This window comes from Salmo salar, chromosome 03, assembly GCF_965601325.2.
Source record: "Salmo salar chromosome 03, fSalSal1, whole genome shotgun sequence".
Taxonomy (NCBI): domain Eukaryota; kingdom Metazoa; phylum Chordata; class Actinopteri; order Salmoniformes; family Salmonidae; genus Salmo; species Salmo salar.
Genome location: NC_138293.1, coordinates 48527279 through 48548846, shown reverse-complemented (window position 1 = coordinate 48548846; position 21568 = coordinate 48527279). Strand labels below are relative to the sequence as shown.

Below are 21568 nucleotides of genomic sequence, written 5' to 3'. Positions count from 1 at the left end.
TTTGAATGGTGTCTGTGAGTATAACAGAACTCATATGGCAGGCAAAAACCTGAGAAGATTCCTTACAGGAGGTGGCCTGTCTGACCATTCCTTGAGCTTCTTGACTCTGTTTATTGAAGACTGAGGATCTTTGCTGTAACGTGACACTTCCTACGGCTCCCATAGGCTCTCAGAAGGCGGGAAAAAGCTGAATGATGTAATTCCAGCCCCAGGCTGAAACACATTAGCGCTTTTGGCAAGTGCTCTATCAGAGGACAATGGGCTGAGGCGCGTGCACGAGGGGTCCCGCACCGCGCATGTCTTCTTTAGTCTTTGCGCGCTCCCGGCGCTTCGGTGCTCCCTGAACGCCTAAACACAGATTCCCGGTCGGAATATTATCGCTTTTTTACGAGAAAAATGGCATAAAAATTGATTTTAAACAGCGGTTGACATGCTTCGAAGTACGGTAATGGAATATTTAGAATTTTTTTGTCACGAAATGCGTCGTGCGCGTAACCCTTATTTACCCTTTCGGATAGTGTCTTGAACGCACGAACAAAACGCCGCTATTTGGATATAACTATGGATTATTTGGGACCAAACCAACATTTGTTATTGAAGTAGAAGTCCTGGGAGTGCATTCTGACGAAGAACATCAAAGGTAATAACATTTTTCTTATAGTAAATCTGACTTTGGTGAGTGCTAAACTTGCTGGGTGTCTAAATAGCTAGCCCTGTGATGCCGGGCTATCTACTCAGAATATTGCAAAATGTGCTTTCACCGAAAAGCTATTTTAAAATCGGACATATCGAGTGCATAGAGGAGTTCTGTATCTATAATTCTTAAAATAATTGTTATGCTTTTTGTGAACGTTTATCGTGAGTAATTTAGTAAATGTTTAGTAAATTCACCGGAAGTTTGCTAGTCTCTGAACGTCACATGCTAATGTAAAAAGCTGGTTTTTGATATAAATATGAACTTGATTGAACAAAACATGCATGTATTGTATAACATAATGTCCTAGGGTGTGTCATCTGATGAAGATCATCAAAGGTTAGTGCTGCATTTAGCTGTGGTTTGGGTTTATGTGACATTATATGCTAGCTTGAAAAATGGGTGTCTGATTATTTCTGGTTGGGTACTCTGCTGACATAATCTAATGTTTTGCTTTCGTTGTAAAGCCTTTTTGAAATCGGACAGTGTGGTTAGATTAACGAGAGTCTTGTCTTTAAAATGGTGTAAAATAGTCATATGTTTGAGAAATTGAAGTAATAGCATTTCTAAGGTATTTGAATAACGCGCCACAGGATTCCACTGGCTGTTACGTAGGTGGGACGATTTCGTCCCGCCGACCCTAGAGAGGTTAAAAGGTTAAATTACATGTCTTTACTATGAAACCCATTAAAAAAGCACATAGTTCCTGTGAAAAAACATGCCCCCCTATGGAAATCAAATGCCCGTCCAACTGATTCGTTCTGGCGCTGGCTTCTGTAGTAAAGTTAGATCAAAGCTCAATCAATGTCTTGGAAGATTACATAATGATAATTTGTATTCTACATAACAGACCCCTAATATAATATCATAATGTTATTGTTACACCAAAAACACCATCTCATTTCTTATGAGATTTTAGGATGGTCAGCTGAATAGTAAAAAAAAAGATAATGTGTCCAAAACTCAAAATACAGGAAGGTTTGTTAACACCATCAGCTCTAATTTAGTCACGAAACAGTAATCCAAGAAGATCTTAATGCATATTCCCATGAAACTGATTGAGATCAAATGATTGGTATACAGATGCAGTTTGGACATTTCACTGGTAAATCGTGAAGAATTATCATTCACGACTGACAGTGATGATGGTCTATTTTTAAATGTGGTATGCCTAACTTGGTGTTTGAGGGTATTTTGTGGGGGGTTTTATGTGCTGCCCTGCCCCAAAAAAGTTCCATGTAGGCTATACACTGTCCCGCAAATGTCCTGCAAAAATCATCCTGTTGTCCCTCATTTGGGTATATTAAATGTTGTCACCATATGTACTTACCAACCCTATTAGTTTCATATGAATTGTGTGTGACTGCCTGGCTCAGTTAGCAAGCTAATGTTAGCTAGCTAGCTAACTATGGAGCAAGTGCACATTAACAAACTGAACCTAACAAAAAATCCTTCTTCAAGCAAACACTCGTAATGTTAGCTAGCTAGCTAACTATTGAGCAGGTGAACATGATCAAACTGAACATAACAAAAAATCTTCTTCAAGCCAAAACTCCTTAACTAGCTAGCTAACTATTGAGCTGGTGCACTTTATCAAACTGAACCTAACTAAAAATCCTTCTTCAAGCCAAAACTCCTAATGTTAGCTAGCTAGCTAACTATTGAGCAGGTGCACATTATCAAACTGAACCTAACTAAAAATCCTTCTTCAAGCACAAAACTCCTAATGTTAGCTAGCTAGCTAACTATTGAGCAGGAGCACATTATCAAACTGAACCTAACTAAAAATCCTTCTTCAAGCCAAAACTCTGAATGTTAGCTAGCTAGCTAACTATTGAGCAGGTGCACATTATTAAACTGAATCTAACCAAAAATCATTCTTCAAGCCAAAACTCCTAATGTTAGCTAGCTAGCTAACTATTGAGCAGGTGCACATTATCAAACTGAACCTAACAAAAAATCCTTCAAGCCAAAACTCCTTAGCTAGCTAGCTAACTATTGAGCAGGTGCACATTATCAAACTGAACCTGACTAAAAATCCTTCTTCAAGCCAAAACTCCTAATATTAGCTAGTTAGCTAACTATTGAGCAGGTGCACATTATCAAACTGAACCTAACTAAAAATCCTTCTTCAAGTACAAAACTCCTAATGTTAGCTAGCTAGCTAACTATTGAGCAGGTGCACATTATCAAACTGAACCTAACTAAAAATCCTTCTTCAAGCCAAAACTCTGAATGTTAGCTAGCTAACTATTGAGAAGGTGCATATTATCAAACTGAATCTAACAAAAAAATCATTCTTCAAGCCAAAACTCCTAATGTTAGCTAGCTAGCTAACTATTCAGCAGGTGCACATTATCAAACTGAACCTAACTAAAAATCCTTCTTCAAGCCAAAACTCCGAATGTTAGCTAGCTAGCTAACTATTGAGCAGGTGCACATTATTAAACTGAATCTAATCAAAAATCCTTCTTCAAGCCAAAACTCCTAATGTTAGCTAACTATTGAGCAGGTGCACATTATCAAACTGAACCTAACAAAAAATCCTTCTTCAAGCCAAAACTCCTCATGTTAGCTAGCTAGCTAACTATGGAGCACATTATCAAACTGAACCTAACTAAAAATCCTTCAAGCCAAAACTCCTAGACATAAAAGATGTCAAGACTTGCTCAAGAAAAAAATATGCATTTTGCAGCTTTATTCTTTTAGTTAGAACAATTCTGATGAAAAAGTGGAGGATAACACTGGGAAATGTCCCTATTTTTTCCTATTTCTTGTCACTTCTGTCGGCTCACCCATGTGGAGGTTTGTGCTCTCTGATTGGTTCAAAATTAAGTTCAAGGCCACTGACGAGCATTGAGATTCTACAAGTAGAAACCGCAAGTTTGTCGGCACCAGGTCGGCACACAGCAGGGACATCTTTTGTTCTAGAAAGAGAAGAAATGGCCTCCTAGTGGCGTGTCCAGGGGATGGCCCAGAGAGGCGCTGTTTCCCTCTCTCCGGTGAAATAGATTCAGCCTCTTGAGAATTTAAGGAAATGTATTAAACATGAATAGACACTAATGAGAAATTGTATTAATTGTAATATTTCAGAGGGAAGCCTGGCTTCCCTTGGCATCCATGGATACACACCACTTGTAGGCCAAATGTCATTACACTTATGGTGTTTGTAAATGTCCCTTTCCATTCAAAATACGGGTGCACAGTGTCTTTACTATGAAGCCCATCAAAAATGTTTGAGCACGAGCAAGCACATCGATTAAGGTTGTAAATGTTAGGCCCCTCTAAACTGGGTCTGTGCCCCACCTTGTCCACCCGTTCAACATTTTCTGGACACGCCACTGCAGCCTTCTACTGTGCTGAGTACCTATCAGCAGTCCGATTTCTCTGTGTGTCTGTACCATAAGTCCTGCGAATTTCTCTTGAAGGCTACACCACAGACCTTGTGGTATATGAATTCAACTCAACATTCGACCACTTTTGAGATGTGAAAAGGGAAGACTTAGGTGTGGGGTTGAACTATCCCTATACGTTTGTCAGTTGTTGCTCTGTGGTCAGTCACTGTGGTCAAAGCTCAGGAGTTCTGGATGGAATTAACAGTGTGAGCTAACTTGAGGTGGATCACTGCTTCGCTTGAACTGTGTCACCACTGACAACAAGAACAACGGTGGCCATTTTACCCTGACCTATCAACCCGGATGAGCTCAATACAACTCTACAAGATTAATATCTACAGGATTAAAATAAAGTTGTTCAAAATCCCTGCATGTAAGTCTGATAGATGTATTTCAGATTTATAGTGAATGATTGCTCTATGTAGACTTATACAGTATACTCCCTTACTACCATAACGTTTTCATCCAAAGCCACTTACAGTTACAAGACATCTTCAGTGTACTGTATGTATGGGCTGTAGATCTGTGGTTAGGGGCAATTTCTACCTTGAACACCAAAAAGTAAAGGTTGTACAGGAGAGTGTTGGGTTCGAGACAAGAGCGCCTCCTCCAGGTTACAGCATGTTACAGTCAGGGGTTGGAACCGGTTCAGAGAACAGAACCAAAAAACCTGTAAAATAACAAAACATTTAGAGGAACAGAATCAGAACTGCAAATGAAACTGATATATACTATTCTGGAACAGAACTGTTATTTTAAAATCATGGGAACCGGTTAATAATGTTATCTTACATTTTTTCCAGTCCCACAAAAAAACGCAACAAAGCGCCTATGCAAAGCCCTCACTCTGTCACTCAGACACTTATTCCTGCCAGCTGAAAATCTTTGTTGCCAGTGTGTGTGCATGTGTAGGCAACCTGTCCTTCCCCCTCTGAAGTATACTCTAGTAGTCTACTGATGTTACAAGCGTGATTCAGAAATTAGAGAGAGATTTTTTATTAGAGAAGAATAGATTAACCTTTTCAATGCTAGTTAAGGATACTATAATTTTCACTTTTCACATTTAATAACGACAAAAAGGTAAGACATGTTTTTATTTTCATTCTGGTACCGCTCTGCACACATAAGCTTGTTAGTTAGCTAGCTAGCTAGTTCTGGTCCAATGTTAAGCCAACTCTCTGAAGTTCAAAGACATTCTAAGTTCCTTCATAGAAGCCACTCCTCCGTAGGTATAAATCTGTGGCCCTAATTCCAATAATGCATATCATAACAACAAGATGCCCAGAACATCAAGCCAAGCCTTCTCCCCCCTCTCTCGCTCTCTCCCCACCGGCCAAATTTCAGTCGCATATTGCGCACTACACTCGTCTGTCCAATGCATGTAAATAGCTTGCCCGCTCCATAGCAATCTGCTCGATCTGCACTGATTGGTGAAGTCATTTAATATTGAGCTAAACGTTAAAAAAAATTATGATTTCAGAGGTTTAAAAAGGAACGGAAAGGAGCGATATAAACATAGCCGCAGGAAGTAGGGGTGCTACCTGATCAATCGAAATGTATTTAATAATAATTATTAACAAAAAATATAAAAAATGTGTGAACTAGGCCTGTATTACCCCTGTATTGCTGTAGAAAAATACTCCTAATGTAGTTAGTCAGTACTCTTTTGAGTGACGCCACCAGTGACACCACCGATAATGTCATGAGGGGGTTGGGACTTCTAAGTGAAGCCATCCTGGTGTCTCCACACTTCTTTCCTCTGTCATCTTTGTGAGAATGTGTGTTTTCATGCACAACAATGTTTGCCTACAGTGTGTGTGTGTGTTTGCACGTGTATATGTGATTGTGTGTTATCATGTTGTGTGTTCTGTACAGGGCATGCTTTATTAAGGGTACCATCTTTATACAAAAATAAATATATATGTAAAATGTCACACAAATGGGTGTGTAAGGTAAGGTAAAGTGAATAGTGACACTGTTATCCAGTGCAAAACGTGATGCTCAATCTGGTCTTGTTGGACCTTTTTGTTGGAGTCTGGCTGGAATTATTCAGGCTCGGGCTAGCCAGACTGGGTTAGCCAGACTGGCTCTGTGATAAATCTCAAAGACGTAGAGTAGTTCTGGTTCTGTTGGTCCAGTGGTGTAAATGAGGAGGAACCCCTGGAACTGGGTTCCTTTCAAAACTACGACTAGCACTGGAACCCCCTATCTGGAATCCCCCAGTCAGTGAACCAAAAAGTCAATTTCCACCACTGGTTGGGTCTGGTGTCTGACCGTGGGTCAGAGACCTTGTCTAAACCTGGTGAATGCCTCCACATCCACCTTCAAACATCGTCTTCTTCTTTTGTCACTGGATGTGGCCATAATCCTATCACTGGAGACATTGTATTATGCTATGAAAGTGACTTCCGATTCTTGGTTTCACCAGTGGGTCTCATTGCTATATACATTGCTACCAGTCCCTTTCATAGCTCATACCGGGTGTAGACAAGGTCAGAAGAACCCAAACAGGTCTGAACCCCACAGTGTGTGAGCCAGTGTCTCTCAGCTACAGGCCAGTGACGTACATCTCCATCCCGTCGTTGAAGGTGAAGATGGTGGTGGTGCTGGCGGTGTTAGCCCCCTGTTTCACATCACTGATGGTCTCATAGAAGTTCTCCCCCCCAAGCAGGGCCTTGGTTAAAGGGCCTGCTGGAGGTCCCTGGGGGCCCGGGGCCCCTGGAGACGGCACTTCCTGCTGAGGAAGCTTCTTCTTGGGCTTCAGTGTAGCGTTTGACCCCAGTACACCGATATTGGTACCTGTCTGCTCACGTTTCCGGTGGGAGTCTATAGTGGCGTACGCCGGGTCAGACTTGGCTACCACACAGGCGGGCCAGGACCTGTCGCCAACTGGCGCATAGCAGGGCTCCTCGTGGGATCGGGCCTGACCACCCTGGACCCCCCGGCCACGACCCCTCACCCCTCCCCCGGGACCGACCCACGTCCCATTCCCTCCTGCTCCCCCGCCCCCACCTCCTCCATTCTCCTCCACAGAGCACTCGTTGCGGGGGAGGGTCTTGGCTCCATTGTTGTCTGGGGGAGGTTTCTTCTTCTGGGTTTTACACACAGTGGAGTAGGTGTCAGAAATCTGAAGTCAAGACAGAGAGAGAAGGAGAAGACACACTGAAACACTGTGCATTCAGAACCACATACAGTACAACTGTGGTTACGAGAAGGCTATAACACATGAGAGTATCACTTACTGAACATGGAAATAAAGGATTACAAAATATTACAATATTTAACCACAATGATTTTGGTCTACTAAAAATGTATTGTACTAAATTGTATTTTTATTATACATAATGCTCAATTCAACACCTGTATTCTACAGGGTACACTGTAACGGAAAACTGTAAGTTATACGGTAATTCCTTGTTTTATCAACAGTACTTGGAAACCTTTTACTGCAGCATACAGTACATTATGGTCTGGCATTGTGGGAAATTGTTGTGGCTGGGTCACACCCAGTCACAGCACCAGAACACCAGAAGAGGGTTGGAGGAGGGACCAAACACCAAACCTTCACCTGGTGCGAGCGGACCACATGGAACTACCACCACAGCACCGACCGACCCCAACTGCCAATTCCCTTCAGCAACTGCCAACCCAGACCCCACCCTTCCCTTCCCCTCCCCTCCCCCAACACAAAGACACAGACACATTGTGGACAGATTGAATGACTAAATGGACTGACAGATTTTTTATGATTATTTTTGATTGATTGATTGTTTTGTTTTTGTTTTTAAAATGACCATTTGTTTTGCCAAATTTGAATTGTTTATTATTTGGAATTTTAAATTAATAATGGACTGAATTTGAACTTGTTGAACATTTTAAACTGTAATGAATTTTGGAAAAACCAAATAGATTGACCTTAAACCTTAAATTGTAACATCTGTTTCCAACTCACACTCTCATACACGTAGATCCCCTGAATGCAGCTCACTTTCCAGCTCACACTCTCAAACAGATAGATCCCCTGAATGCAGCTCACTCTCCAGATCTGAATCACCTGAATTCTGATCACCTATACACTATTTAGTTCAGTTCTTTGCACCCCATCATTGTGAGGTATTGTTTGTTTTTGATACACTTCTATTCAGAGCTCTGGTTTTCCTGTAATGTACTCCTCCTGTGTATGATAGTTTTTGCCAGCCTCACTAACGACGCCTTTTGCCTATTCTCTGCCTGTACCTAAGCTAATCGGATTTCCTGTTATTGCCTGATCTCCCAGACGACGTTACTAGCCTTTTCTCTGACTGTACTGTTGCCTTTTTGGACCCCCTGTGTATGATCTGCTGCCTTCCCCTGGACCCAGCTACCTGCCTCCTCCTGTGGTCCTCTACATTAAACACCTGCTGCACCCTGCGCTTGAAACCAGCTCTCTGTCTCCCTTGTGTTCATTACATAAATGTTTGAGAATTTTGGCATATCCTTATGGTATGTTTTGCCGTTGAGTCACTGCCCGTTTCGAAGCCTTTGCTAAGGCCTCTAGAAGTGAAAGTTAAACACTACATGACCAAAAGTATGTGGACACCTGATAGTCGAACGTCTAATTCCAAAATCATTGGCATTAATATGGAGTTGGTCTCCCCTTTGCGGCTATAACAGCCTCCACTCTTCTGGGAAGGCTTTCCACTAGATGTTGGAACATTGCTGCGGGGACTTGCTTCCATTCAGCCACAAGAGCATTAGTGAGGTCAGGCACTGATGTTGGGTGATTAGGCCTGGCTCGCAGTCGCCGTTCCAATTCATCACAAAAGTGTTTGATTGGGTTGAGGTCAGCACTTTGTGCAGGCCAGTCAAGTTCTTCCACATCGATCCTGACAAACCATTTCTGTATGGACCTCGCTTTGTGCACGGGAGCATTGTCATGCTGTAACAGGAAAAGGCCTTTGCCAAATGGTTGCCACGAATTTGGAAGCACAGAATCGTCTAGAATGTCATTGTATGCATTAAGATTTCCGTTCACTGGAATTAAGGGGCCTGAACAACGAAAAACAGCCCAAGACCATTATTCCTCCACCAAACTTTACAGTTGGCACTATGCATTTGGGCAGATAGCGTTTTCCTGGCATCTGCCAAACCCAGATTTGTCTGTCGGACTGCCAGATGGTGAAGCGTGATTCATCACTCCAGAGAACACAATTCCACTGCTCCAGAGTCCAATGGCAGCGAGCTTTACACCACTCCAGCCGACGCTTGGCATTATGCATGGTGATCTTAGGCTTGTGTGCGGCTGCTCGGCCATGGAAACCCATTTCATGAAGCTCCCGACTTACAGTTATTGTGCTGACGTTGCTTCCAGAGGCAGTTTGGAACTTGGTAGTGAGTGTTGCAACCGAGGACAGACCATTTTTACGCGCTTCAGTACTCGGCGGTAACAATCTGTGAACTTGTGTGTCCTACCACTTCGCAGCTGAGCCATTGTCGCTATTAGACGTTTCAACTTCACAATACTGTGTTCTCAATTTTATACACCTGTCAGCAATGGGTGTGCCTGAAATAGTCGAATCCACTAATTTGAAGGGTGTCAAACATACTTTTGTGTATAAATAGTCATTAATATGCTGTAATGTTTGTAAACACTTTACATAGCAGGCAATCCCTTGTAATTGAAGTAGAAAAACTGTGAAAACAAATTTTATTCATTCATTCATTTATAAATTCATTCCGTTTACATTTACTTTTTTACAGTATAAGTCAATGTTATGGTATTGTACTGTGTCATGACACAGTACTTTATTTCTATTTATATTACAGTGTACTGTAATATGAAATACAGAATTATACTTGCCACAAGCTGCCTGTCAAAATCACGCTAACCCCTTTACAGTGTAGCATATGTCAAGTACAGTAGACCTGTGAGGCCTTTGATGATATAGTGAGTGGTTTTTATTGCCCTCATGACTGTATAATTGTGTACAGACTGTCTCTGTGTCAGCCTGCACATACAGTATGCAAAGCCTGCATGTATGCAAGAATGTCTGTGTACAGTATTTTCATTTATGCGCAAACATGAATCTGTGTGTGTGTGTGTGTGTGTGTGTGTGTGTGTGTGTGTGTGTGTGTGTGTGTGTGCATGCGCACGTGCGCTCGCATGTGCATGTGCGTGTGTGTGCGTGTGTGTGTTGATACAGTGCAGTAGCCTGACCCATTTTGCTCAGGCAGAGTAAACTGTGTTATCAGCCTTCTGTGTGCTGTGGCTGGGCTGTGTGGCAGAGTTACCTAACCACTGGATAAACCAGTTACATTTCGCCACAGTCAGCCCAAACAAGTAGTGGAGAAAATACAATGGTGTGTGTCAGAGACTTGGATAACAGCCAACCCACTAAACCATGTTTTCCATGAATTTATGACACATCCACTATTCAAGAAGGAAAATGTGTGTAAATATGGCAATTATTAATAGAACATATCAAGTTTCATGTTTCATTAGTCCTATGTACAGGATACACTTGGTATACACGTTCAACCAAATACTTACTTACAGGGTCCTTCTGGACAACGCAACAACAATAACAAATAATAACGTGTGTCTTTGACATTTACTACTTACAACCAAATGGCATGTGTAAAATCTGGCAGAGGCATTTACCATCTAAGCAACATTGTGACCTCTATGGCATTTCTGTTTCATAGTTCATAGAGAGGTGCACCAAAAGGATTATGGGATACGGTCATGTTTGTCTTCCGTGTTCACACCCGGACTGCACCTCTGATCTACTGCTCTTGAGAAACGCTTCATGAGCAAATAGCTCTCTTTATCTATCATTCTCCATGTCGCTCTCTGTCTCTATCTTTCTGTCACTCCATCTGTCACTATCTCTCTCAGACCCCAAGGGATTTTCATAGTTTCAAAAAATGCACAATGGTCTTTAGGGGGTAACTGTTGGGGTGGACCTGACACTGATTATTTATCAACAAAGTATATATTTTATAACACATAGTCATACAGGAGAACATAAACAATAAGAGTTCCTCTTTTCATTAGATTCAACAATCTCCCTCCCCCCTCTCTCTCTCTGTGTCTCTCTCTTCCTAACAGATCTCTAGCAACACTTAAACCCTGCCCCCACAAATCTGTGATGATCTTTTTTGATAAACAAAGACCATGCCCTGAGCTGTGTGTGTGATCTGTGCAGCCATTATGTGTGTGTGTGTGTATTTGTGTGTGTGTGTATTTGTGTGTGTGTGTGTGTGTGTGTGTATTTGTGTGTGAGTGTGTTTGCAGCAGAGGAAGGAAGTCACAAGACGATGGGGGTTTCAAAACTGCAGCTGTTGAAGAAGCCTGTACTGTATCTTTTATTTTTTTCATTCTCCTCTTCTCCTTCTCCTCGTCTACTCTAAGATATAGTACCGTTTGTATTTATGCTCTCTGTGTGACAGGATTATAAACCTAGCAACAAAATCGTATTTCTGTTATTTTGTAGATCAAAAAATAAGTAGTGAATTTAGATTGGTTTGTGTGCATTATGAACGTTAGTGGGTAAGACCCGGTTTGGGAGATCTGATTGGTTGAGAGCAGGCCAGCGCCTACAAAAGGCAAGTAAGGAGTGGACGAGAAGAGCGGGACAGAGGAGGGGAGGAGTGGAACACCTTTTGACGGGTGCAACTGACACACTCCAGAGTATACTAGGAGCTCAGAAAGAGAGAAAGATAAAATCCTAAAGAGAAAGAGGGATTAAGGGGAAAGAGAAGAGAAAGAGGAGATTGTTTTTGCCTCTCTGAGACAAATAGTAAGACAAAGAGAGTGAAAGAATTAGTTATTGAGAGAGCGGGAGAGAAAGACAGAAAAAGATAGAGGGAGAGAAATCTGTGTAGTAGTCTGATCTCTCTACATTCTAAATGAGGAGCCAAACAGCAGAGACTTAACCCCTTAAGCTCTGCTCACAGCCACACAGCAAAAGGAGCCAGGGGCTCAAACCTGTTTTATACCCATAGACTGAGCTGCATCTTGCTGAGTCGGGAGCTAAACTACAGCTTGTTCATACTTCTATAGTTTTCTCATGAGGAAAGTGCACTTTAGTATAAACTATAATAGTATAAACTATTTAATCACAACATCATATACTGTATGTATGTACAGAGGATGCATCAGTGTCTTATTGTTACATTCTGTGTAACGGAGGCAAGGGAATGTACAATGTCAACAAAGTCCTAAAAAAAAACTAAAAAAAGGAAACAGAAATGATCTGGAAATAAGTAGAAAAACGCTCGATACAGAGTCCCCTGGTGGTCTGCAACCGAGCCAACAGTGTCCAGAAGTAGTGCACTACATGAGAAATGGGATGTCACTTTGTCACATAGTGTGACTGAAGTGTCAGAGTTAAGGGTTAGGTTCCACCCACATGTTGTGGTTCCACATGGCTGTAATCCCACCCTGCACTGTAACCATATACCAGGCCCCGGACCAAGTTTGACTCAGGAAGGCATGGAGGTCTGTGTTACGGCGGCAAAGCCAATCAAAGAGGAGCTCTCTAGGTAAACAGGACCTCTCTTTCACAATTTGACCATTAAGTTAACACAAATTTACTGTACATACAAACCATATGTTACGTAAGCAATACACAAATCTCCCCATGACACACTTACCTCATCCCGCCCACTCCACCACCCACCCACCCACACACAGACATATCCCTCACCTCCATGGCTGTGGGTGTGTATCCCTGTCCGTTCTCCCCCGGGGGTATAGGCGCTGGGTGCAAGGTGATGATGTCATTGTCCTCTGGGGGCTTCCAGATGTACTGCTCCCCGTTTCCCATGAACACTGCCTCCTGGTGGACACACAGAGAACAGAGGTGAGGGCTCTGCTGTCAGCCTGGTAGCCAGGGCCCATAATCACTACTCGAAGCACCACCGCAACATGTAATATATTAAGGCAAACTCCTTCCTCCGCTACTCTTTCATCCACGTGAGGCTACAATACGTTGAGTTTCCCGGGGAAGCTGTGACGCGAGCTGTAGTCTATAATTTTCAGACGTTTCCGTTGGTAGGCCTACCAATGTGTCTCTCCTCATTCAGAAAGCTCACTGATGTCAATACCAAAGCTGATTGAAAGTGAATGATGTGAATAATGGTAATAATGGTGAGAGCCCAGTATAGCCTAAAGAATCATAGGCTATTGTTACTTTGTGTCTCTAAAATAACTATGTTTCCATTTCAAGAGTATTTTTTAATTGAAATGTCCAAATGTCAGTCTTTTACCAGAATACATTTTTTTTGGCCTACAAAAAGCCCCCAAAAATAACAGCTCTGCATAATCGAATGAAAATCTGCAAAAAGACAACATCGTTTCACATTCTTTAATAAAAGACTCATAAACAGAAACATGCAATAGTCTGTACAGCTGGCTCCACAGTTTCCCGGCCGAATAGGCCTACAAGGAAACTCGACTTATCTCAGCGACATTGACTGCGCAAGGGGCGTAGTACCGTCCACAAAAAGTTTTGCTCAACAAAAAAACACGTAAGCCTCAATAATAAAGCCTCAAAAATACTGTACACACAAACCATATGTTATGAAAGCAATACACAAATCTCCCCAATATACTTTATAAATCCAAGCAAAACAACTCAATGAGACAGGCATTCTGCATGCATACTCACAAAGAGTAGATTATCTCTGGTATGTCACCTCAGCGTTATGTCAGGCCTGCATGTACAGTACATAAGAGACAGTAGATTATCTCTGGTATGTCACCTCAGCGTTATGTCAGGCCTGCATGTACAGTACATACGAGACAGTAGATTATCTCTGGTATGTCACCTCAGCGTTATGTCAGGCCTGCATGTACAGGACATACGAGACAGTAGATTATCTCTGGTATGTCACCTCAGCGTTATGTCAGGCCTGCATGTACAGTACATGGACATACGAGACAGTAGATTATCTCTGGTATGTCACCTCAGCGTTATGTCAGGCCTGCATGTACAGTACATGGACATACGAGAGAGTAGATTATCTCTGGTATGTCACCTCAGCGTTATGTCAGGCCTGCATGTACAGTACATACGAGACAGTAGATTATCTCTGGTATGTCACCTCAGCGTTATGTCAGGCCTGCATGTACAGTACATACGAGACAGTAGAATATCTCTGGTATGTCACCTCAGCGTTATGTCAGGCCTGCATGTACAGTACATACGAGACAGTAGATTATCTCTGGTATGTCACCTCAGCGTTATGTCAGGCCTGCATGTACAGTACATACGAGACAGTAGATTATCTCTGGTATGTCACCTCAGCGTTATGTCAGGCCTGCATGTACAGGACATACGAGACAGTAGATTATCTCTGGTATGTCACCTCAGCGTTATGTCAGGCCTGCATGTACAGTACATGGACATACGAGACAGTAGATTATCTCTGGTATGTCACCTCAGCGTTATGTCAGGCCTGCATGTACAGTACATGGACATACGAGACAGTAGATAATCTCTGGTATGTCACCTCAGCGTTATGTCAGGCCTGCATGTACAGTACATGGAGATATGAGACAGTAGATTATCTCTGGTATGTCACCTCAGCGTTATGTCAGGCCTGCATGTACAGTACATACGAGACAGTAGATTATCTCTGGTATGTCACCTCAGCGTTATGTCAGGCCTGCATGTACAGTACATGGACATACGAGACAGTAGATTATCTCTGGTATGTCACCTCAGCGTTATGTCAGGCCTGCATGTACAGTACATGGACATACGAGACAGTAGATTATCTCTGGTATGTCACCTCAGCATTATGTCAGGCCTGCATGTACAGTACATACGAGACAGTAGATTATCTCTGGTATGTCACCTCAGCGTTATGTCAGGCCTGCATGTACAGGACATACGAGACAGTAGATTATCTCTGGTATGTCACCTCAGCGTTATGTCAGGCCTGCATGTACAGTACATACGAGACAGTAGATTATCTCTGGTATGTCACCTCAGCGTTATGTCAGGCCTGCATGTACAGTACATGGAGATATGAGACAGTAGATTATCTCTGGTATGTCACCTCAGCGTTATGTCAGGCCTGCATGTACAGTACATGGACATACGAGACAGTAGATTATCTCTGGTATGTCACCTCAGCGTTATGTCAGGCCTGCATGTACAGTACATGGACATACGAGAGAGTAGATTATCTCTGGTATGTCACCTCAGCGTTATGTCAGGCCTGCATGTACAGTACATACGAGACAGTAGATTATCTCTGGTATGTCACCTCAGCGTTATGTCAGGCCTGCATGTACAGTACATACGAGACAGTAGAATATCTCTGGTATGTCACCTCAGCGTTATGTCAGGCCTGCATGTACAGTACATACGAGACAGTAGATTATCTCTGGTATGTCACCTCAGCGTTATGTCAGGCCTGCATGTACAGTACATACGAGACAGTAGATTATCTCTGGTATGTCACCTCAGCGTTATGTCAGGCCTGCATGTACAGGACATACGAGACAGTAGATTATCTCTGGTATGTCACCTCAGCGTTATGTCAGGCCTGCATGTACAGTACATGGACATACGAGACAGTAGATTATCTCTGGTATGTCACCTCAGCGTTATGTCAGGCCTGCATGTACAGTACATGGACATACGAGACAGTAGATAATCTCTGGTATGTCACCTCAGCGTTATGTCAGGCCTGCATGTACAGTACATGGAGATATGAGACAGTAGATTATCTCTGGTATGTCACCTCAGCGTTATGTCAGGCCTGCATGTACAGTACATACGAGACAGTAGATTATCTCTGGTATGTCACCTCAGCGTTATGTCAGGCCTGCATGTACAGTACATGGACATACGAGACAGTAGATTATCTCTGGTATGTCACCTCAGCGTTATGTCAGGCCTGCATGTACAGTACATGGACATACGAGACAGTAGATTATCTCTGGTATGTCACCTCAGCATTATGTCAGGCCTGCATGTACAGTACATACGAGACAGTAGATTATCTCTGGTATGTCACCTCAGCGTTATGTCAGGCCTGCATGTACAGGACATACGAGACAGTAGATTATCTCTGGTATGTCACCTCAGCGTTATGTCAGGCCTGCATGTACAGTACATACGAGACAGTAGATTATCTCTGGTATGTCACCTCAGCGTTATGTCAGGCCTGCATGTACAGTACATGGAGATATGAGACAGTAGATTATCTCTGGTATGTCACCTCAGCGTTATGTCAGGCCTGCATGTACAGTACATGGACATACGAGACAGTAGATTATCTCTGGTATGTCACCTCAGCGTTATGTCAGGCCTGCATGTACAGTACATGGACATACGAGAGAGTAGATTATCTCTGGTATGTCACCTCAGCGTTATGTCAGGCCTGCATGTACAGTACATACGAGACAGTAGATTATCTCTGGTATGTCACCTCAGCGTTATGTCAGGCCTGCATGTACAGTACATACGAGACAGTAGAATATCTCTGGTATGTCACCTCAGCGTTATGTCAGGCCTGCATGTACAGTACATACGAGACAGTAGATTATCTCTGGTATGTCACCTCAGCGTTATGTCAGGCCTGCATGTACAGTACATACGAGACAGTAGATTATCTCTGGTATGTCACCTCAGCGTTATGTCAGGCCTGCATGTACAGGACATACGAGACAGTAGATTATCTCTGGTATGTCACCTCAGCGTTATGTCAGGCCTGCATGTACAGTACATGGACATACGAGACAGTAGATTATCTCTGGTATGTCACCTCAGCGTTATGTCAGGCCTGCATGTACAGTACATGGACATACGAGACAGTAGATAATCTCTGGTATGTCACCTCAGCGTTATGTCAGGCCTGCATGTACAGTACATGGAGATATGAGACAGTAGATTATCTCTGGTATGTCACCTCAGCGTTATGTCAGGCCTGCATGTACAGTACATACGAGACAGTAGATTATCTCTGGTATGTCACCTCAGCGTTATGTCAGGCCTGCATGTACAGTACATGGACATACGAGACAGTAGATTATCTCTGGTATGTCACCTCAGCGTTATGTCAGGCCTGCATGTACAGTACATGGACATACGAGACAGTAGATTATCTCTGGTATGTCACCTCAGCATTATGTCAGGCCTGCATGTACAGTACATACGAGACAGTAGATTATCTCTGGTATGTCACCTCAGCGTTATGTCAGGCCTGCATGTACAGGACATACGAGACAGTAGATTATCTCTGGTATGTCACCTCAGCGTTATGTCAGGCCTGCATGTACAGTACATACGAGACAGTAGATTATCTCTGGTATGTCACCTCAGCGTTATGTCAGGCCTGCATGTACAGTACATACGAGACAGTAGAATATCTCTGGTATGTCACCTCAGCGTTATGTCAGGCCTGCATGTACAGTACATACGAGACAGTAGATTATCTCTGGTATGTCACCTCAGCGTTATGTCAGGCCTGCATGTACAGTACATACGAGACAGTAGATTATCTCTGGTATGTCACCTCAGCGTTATGTCAGGCCTGCATGTACAGGACATACGAGACAGTAGATTATCTCTGGTATGTCACCTCAGCGTTATGTCAGGCCTGCATGTACAGTACATGGACATACGAGACAGTAGATTATCTCTGGTATGTCACCTCAGCGTTATGTCAGGCCTGCATGTACAGTACATGGACATACGAGACAGTAGATAATCTCTGGTATGTCACCTCAGCGTTATGTCAGGCCTGCATGTACAGTACATGGAGATATGAGACAGTAGATTATCTCTGGTATGTCACCTCAGCGTTATGTCAGGCCTGCATGTACAGTACATACGAGACAGTAGATTATCTCTGGTATGTCACCTCAGCGTTATGTCAGGCCTGCATGTACAGTACATGGACATACGAGACAGTAGATTATCTCTGGTATGTCACCTCAGCGTTATGTCAGGCCTGCATGTACAGTACATGGACATACGAGACAGTAGATTATCTCTGGTATGTCACCTCAGCATTATGTCAGGCCTGCATGTACAGTACATACGAGACAGTAGATTATCTCTGGTATGTCACCTCAGCGTTATGTCAGGCCTGCATGTACAGGACATACGAGACAGTAGATTATCTCTGGTATGTCACCTCAGCGTTATGTCAGGCCTGCATGTACAGTACATACGAGACAGTAGATTATCTCTGGTATGTCACCTCAGCGTTATGTCAGGCCTGCATGTACAGTACATGGAGATATGAGACAGTAGATTATCTCTGGTATGTCACCTCAGCGTTATGTCAGGCCTGCATGTACAGTACATGGACATACGAGACAGTAGATTATCTCTGGTATGTCACCTCAGCGTTATGTCAGGCCTGCATGTACAGTACATGGACATACGAGAGAGTAGATTATCTCTGGTATGTCACCTCAGCGTTATGTCAGGCCTGCATGTACAGTACATACGAGACAGTAGATTATCTCTGGTATGTCACCTCAGCGTTATGTCAGGCCTGCATGTACAGTACATACGAGACAGTAGAATATCTCTGGTATGTCACCTCAGCGTTATGTCAGGCCTGCATGTACAGTACATACGAGACAGTAGATTATCTCTGGTATGTCACCTCAGCGTTATGTCAGGCCTGCATGTACAGTACATACGAGACAGTAGATTATCTCTGGTATGTCACCTCAGCGTTATGTCAGGCCTGCATGTACAGGACATACGAGACAGTAGATTATCTCTGGTATGTCACCTCAGCGTTATGTCAGGCCTGCATGTACAGTACATGGACATACGAGACAGTAGATTATCTCTGGTATGTCACCTCAGCGTTATGTCAGGCCTGCATGTACAGTACATGGACATACGAGACAGTAGATAATCTCTGGTATGTCACCTCAGCGTTATGTCAGGCCTGCATGTACAGTACATGGAGATATGAGACAGTAGATTATCTCTGGTATGTCACCTCAGCGTTATGTCAGGCCTGCATGTACAGTACATACGAGACAGTAGATTATCTCTGGTATGTCACCTCAGCGTTATGTCAGGCCTGCATGTACAGTACATGGACATACGAGACAGTAGATTATCTCTGGTATGTCACCTCAGCGTTATGTCAGGCCTGCATGTACAGTACATGGACATACGAGACAGTAGATTATCTCTGGTATGTCACCTCAGCATTATGTCAGGCCTGCATGTACAGTACATACGAGACAGTAGATTATCTCTGGTATGTCACCTCAGCGTTATGTCAGGCCTGCATGTACAGGACATACGAGACAGTAGATTATCTCTGGTATGTCACCTCAGCGTTATGTCAGGCCTGCATGTACAGTACATACGAGACAGTAGATTATCTCTGGTATGTCACCTCAGCGTTATGTCAGGCCTGCATGTACAGTACATACGAGACAGTAGAATATCTCTGGTATGTCACCTCAGCGTTATGTCAGGCCTGCATGTACAGTACATACGAGACAGTAGATTATCTCTGGTATGTCACCTCAGCGTTATGTCAGGCCTGCATGTACAGTACATACGAGACAGTAGATTATCTCTGGTATGTCACCTCAGCGTTATGTCAGGCCTGCATGTACAGGACATACGAGACAGTAGATTATCTCTGGTATGTCACCTCAGCGTTATGTCAGGCCTGCATGTACAGTACATGGACATACGAGACAGTAGATTATCTCTGGTATGTCACCTCAGCGTTATGTCAGGCCTGCATGTACAGTACATGGACATACGAGACAGTAGATGTACAGTACATACGAGACAGTAGATTATCTCTGGTATGTCACCTCAGCGTTATGTCAGGCCTGCATGTACAGTACACTCGGAGGACAGTAGATTATCTCTGGTATGTCACCTCAGCGTTATGTCAGGCCTGCATGTACAGTACATGGACATTACGAGACAGTAGATTATCTCTGGTATGTCACCTCAGCATTATGTCAGGCCTGCATGTACAGTACATACGAGACAGTAGATTATCTCTGGTATGTCACCTCAGCGTTATGTCAGGCCTGCATGTACAGGACATACGAGACAGTAGATTATCTCTGGTATGTCACCTCAGCGTTATGTCAGGCCTGCATGTACAGTACATACGAGACAGTAGATTATCTCTGGTATGTCACCTCAGCGTTATGTCAGGCCTGCATGTACAGTACATGGAGATATGAGACAGTAGATTATCTCTGGTATGTCACCTCAGCGTTATGTCAGGCCTGCATGTACAGTACATGGACATACGAGACAGTAGATTATCTCTGGTATGTCACCTCAGCGTTATGTCAGGCCTGCATGTACAGTACATGGACATACGAGAGAGTAGATTATCTCTGGTATGTCACCTCAGCGTTATGTCAGGCCTGCATGTACAGTACATACGAGACAGTAGATTATCTCTGGTATGTCACCTCAGCGTTATGTCAGGCCTGCATGTACAGTACATACGAGACAGTAGAATATCTCTGGTATGTCACCTCAGCGTTATGTCAGGCCTGCATGTACAGTACATACGAGACAGTAGATTATCTCTGGTATGTCACCTCAGCGTTATGTCAGGCCTGCATGTACAGTACATACGAGACAGTAGATTATCTCTGGTATGTCACCTCAGCGTTATGTCAGGCCTGCATGTACAGGACATACGAGACAGTAGATTATCTCTGGTATGTCACCTCAGCGTTATGTCAGGCCTGCATGTACAGTACATGGACATACGAGACAGTAGATTATCTCTGGTATGTCACCTCAGCGTTATGTCAGGCCTGCATGTACAGTACATGGACATACGAGACAGTAGATAATCTCTGGTATGTCACCTCAGCGTTATGTCAGGCCTGCATGTACAGTACATGGAGATATGAGACAGTAGATTATCTCTGGTATGTCACCTCAGCGTTATGTCAGGCCTGCATGTACAGTACATGGACATACGAGACAGTAGATTATCTCTGGTATGTCACCTCAGCATTATGTCAGGCCTGCATGTACAGTACATACGAGACAGTAGATTATCTCTGGTATGTCACCTCAGCGTTATGTCAGGCCTGCATGTACAGGACATACGAGACAGTAGATTATCTCTGGTATGTCACCTCAGCGTTATGTCAGGCCTGCATGTACAGTACATACGAGACAGTAGATTATCTCTGGTATGTCACCTCAGCGTTATGTCAGGCCTGCATGTACAGTACATGGAGATATGAGACAGTAGATTATCTCTGGTATGTCACCTCAGCGTTATGTCAGGCCTGCATGTACAGTACATGGACATACGAGACAGTAGATTATCTCTGGTATGTCACCTCAGCGTTATGTCAGGCCTGCATGTACAGTACATGGACATACGAGACAGTAGATTATCTCTGGTATGACACCTCAGCATTATGTCAGGCCTGCATGTACAGTACATGGAGATATGAGACAGTAGATTATCTCTGGTATGTCACCTCAGCGTTATG

The 21568-nt window shown here is 43.3% G+C and overlaps 1 protein-coding gene across 1 annotated transcript in view; it reads right to left on the bottom strand.

The window, feature by feature from the left end:
- Nucleotides 1-1010: 1010 nt before the first annotated feature.
- LOC106600544 (uncharacterized) overlaps nt 1011-21568 on the bottom strand; it is a 108750-nt gene continuing 88192 nt past the window's right edge. Inside the window, exons 8-9 of the mRNA XM_014191972.3 lie at nt 12780-12911; nt 1011-7216 (exon numbers count right to left, since the gene is read on the bottom strand). Coding sequence (XP_014047447.3) covers nt 6638-7216; nt 12780-12911 — 711 coding nt within the window. The 3' untranslated portion in view covers nt 1011-6637. The remainder of the gene's footprint in view (nt 7217-12779; nt 12912-21568) is intronic.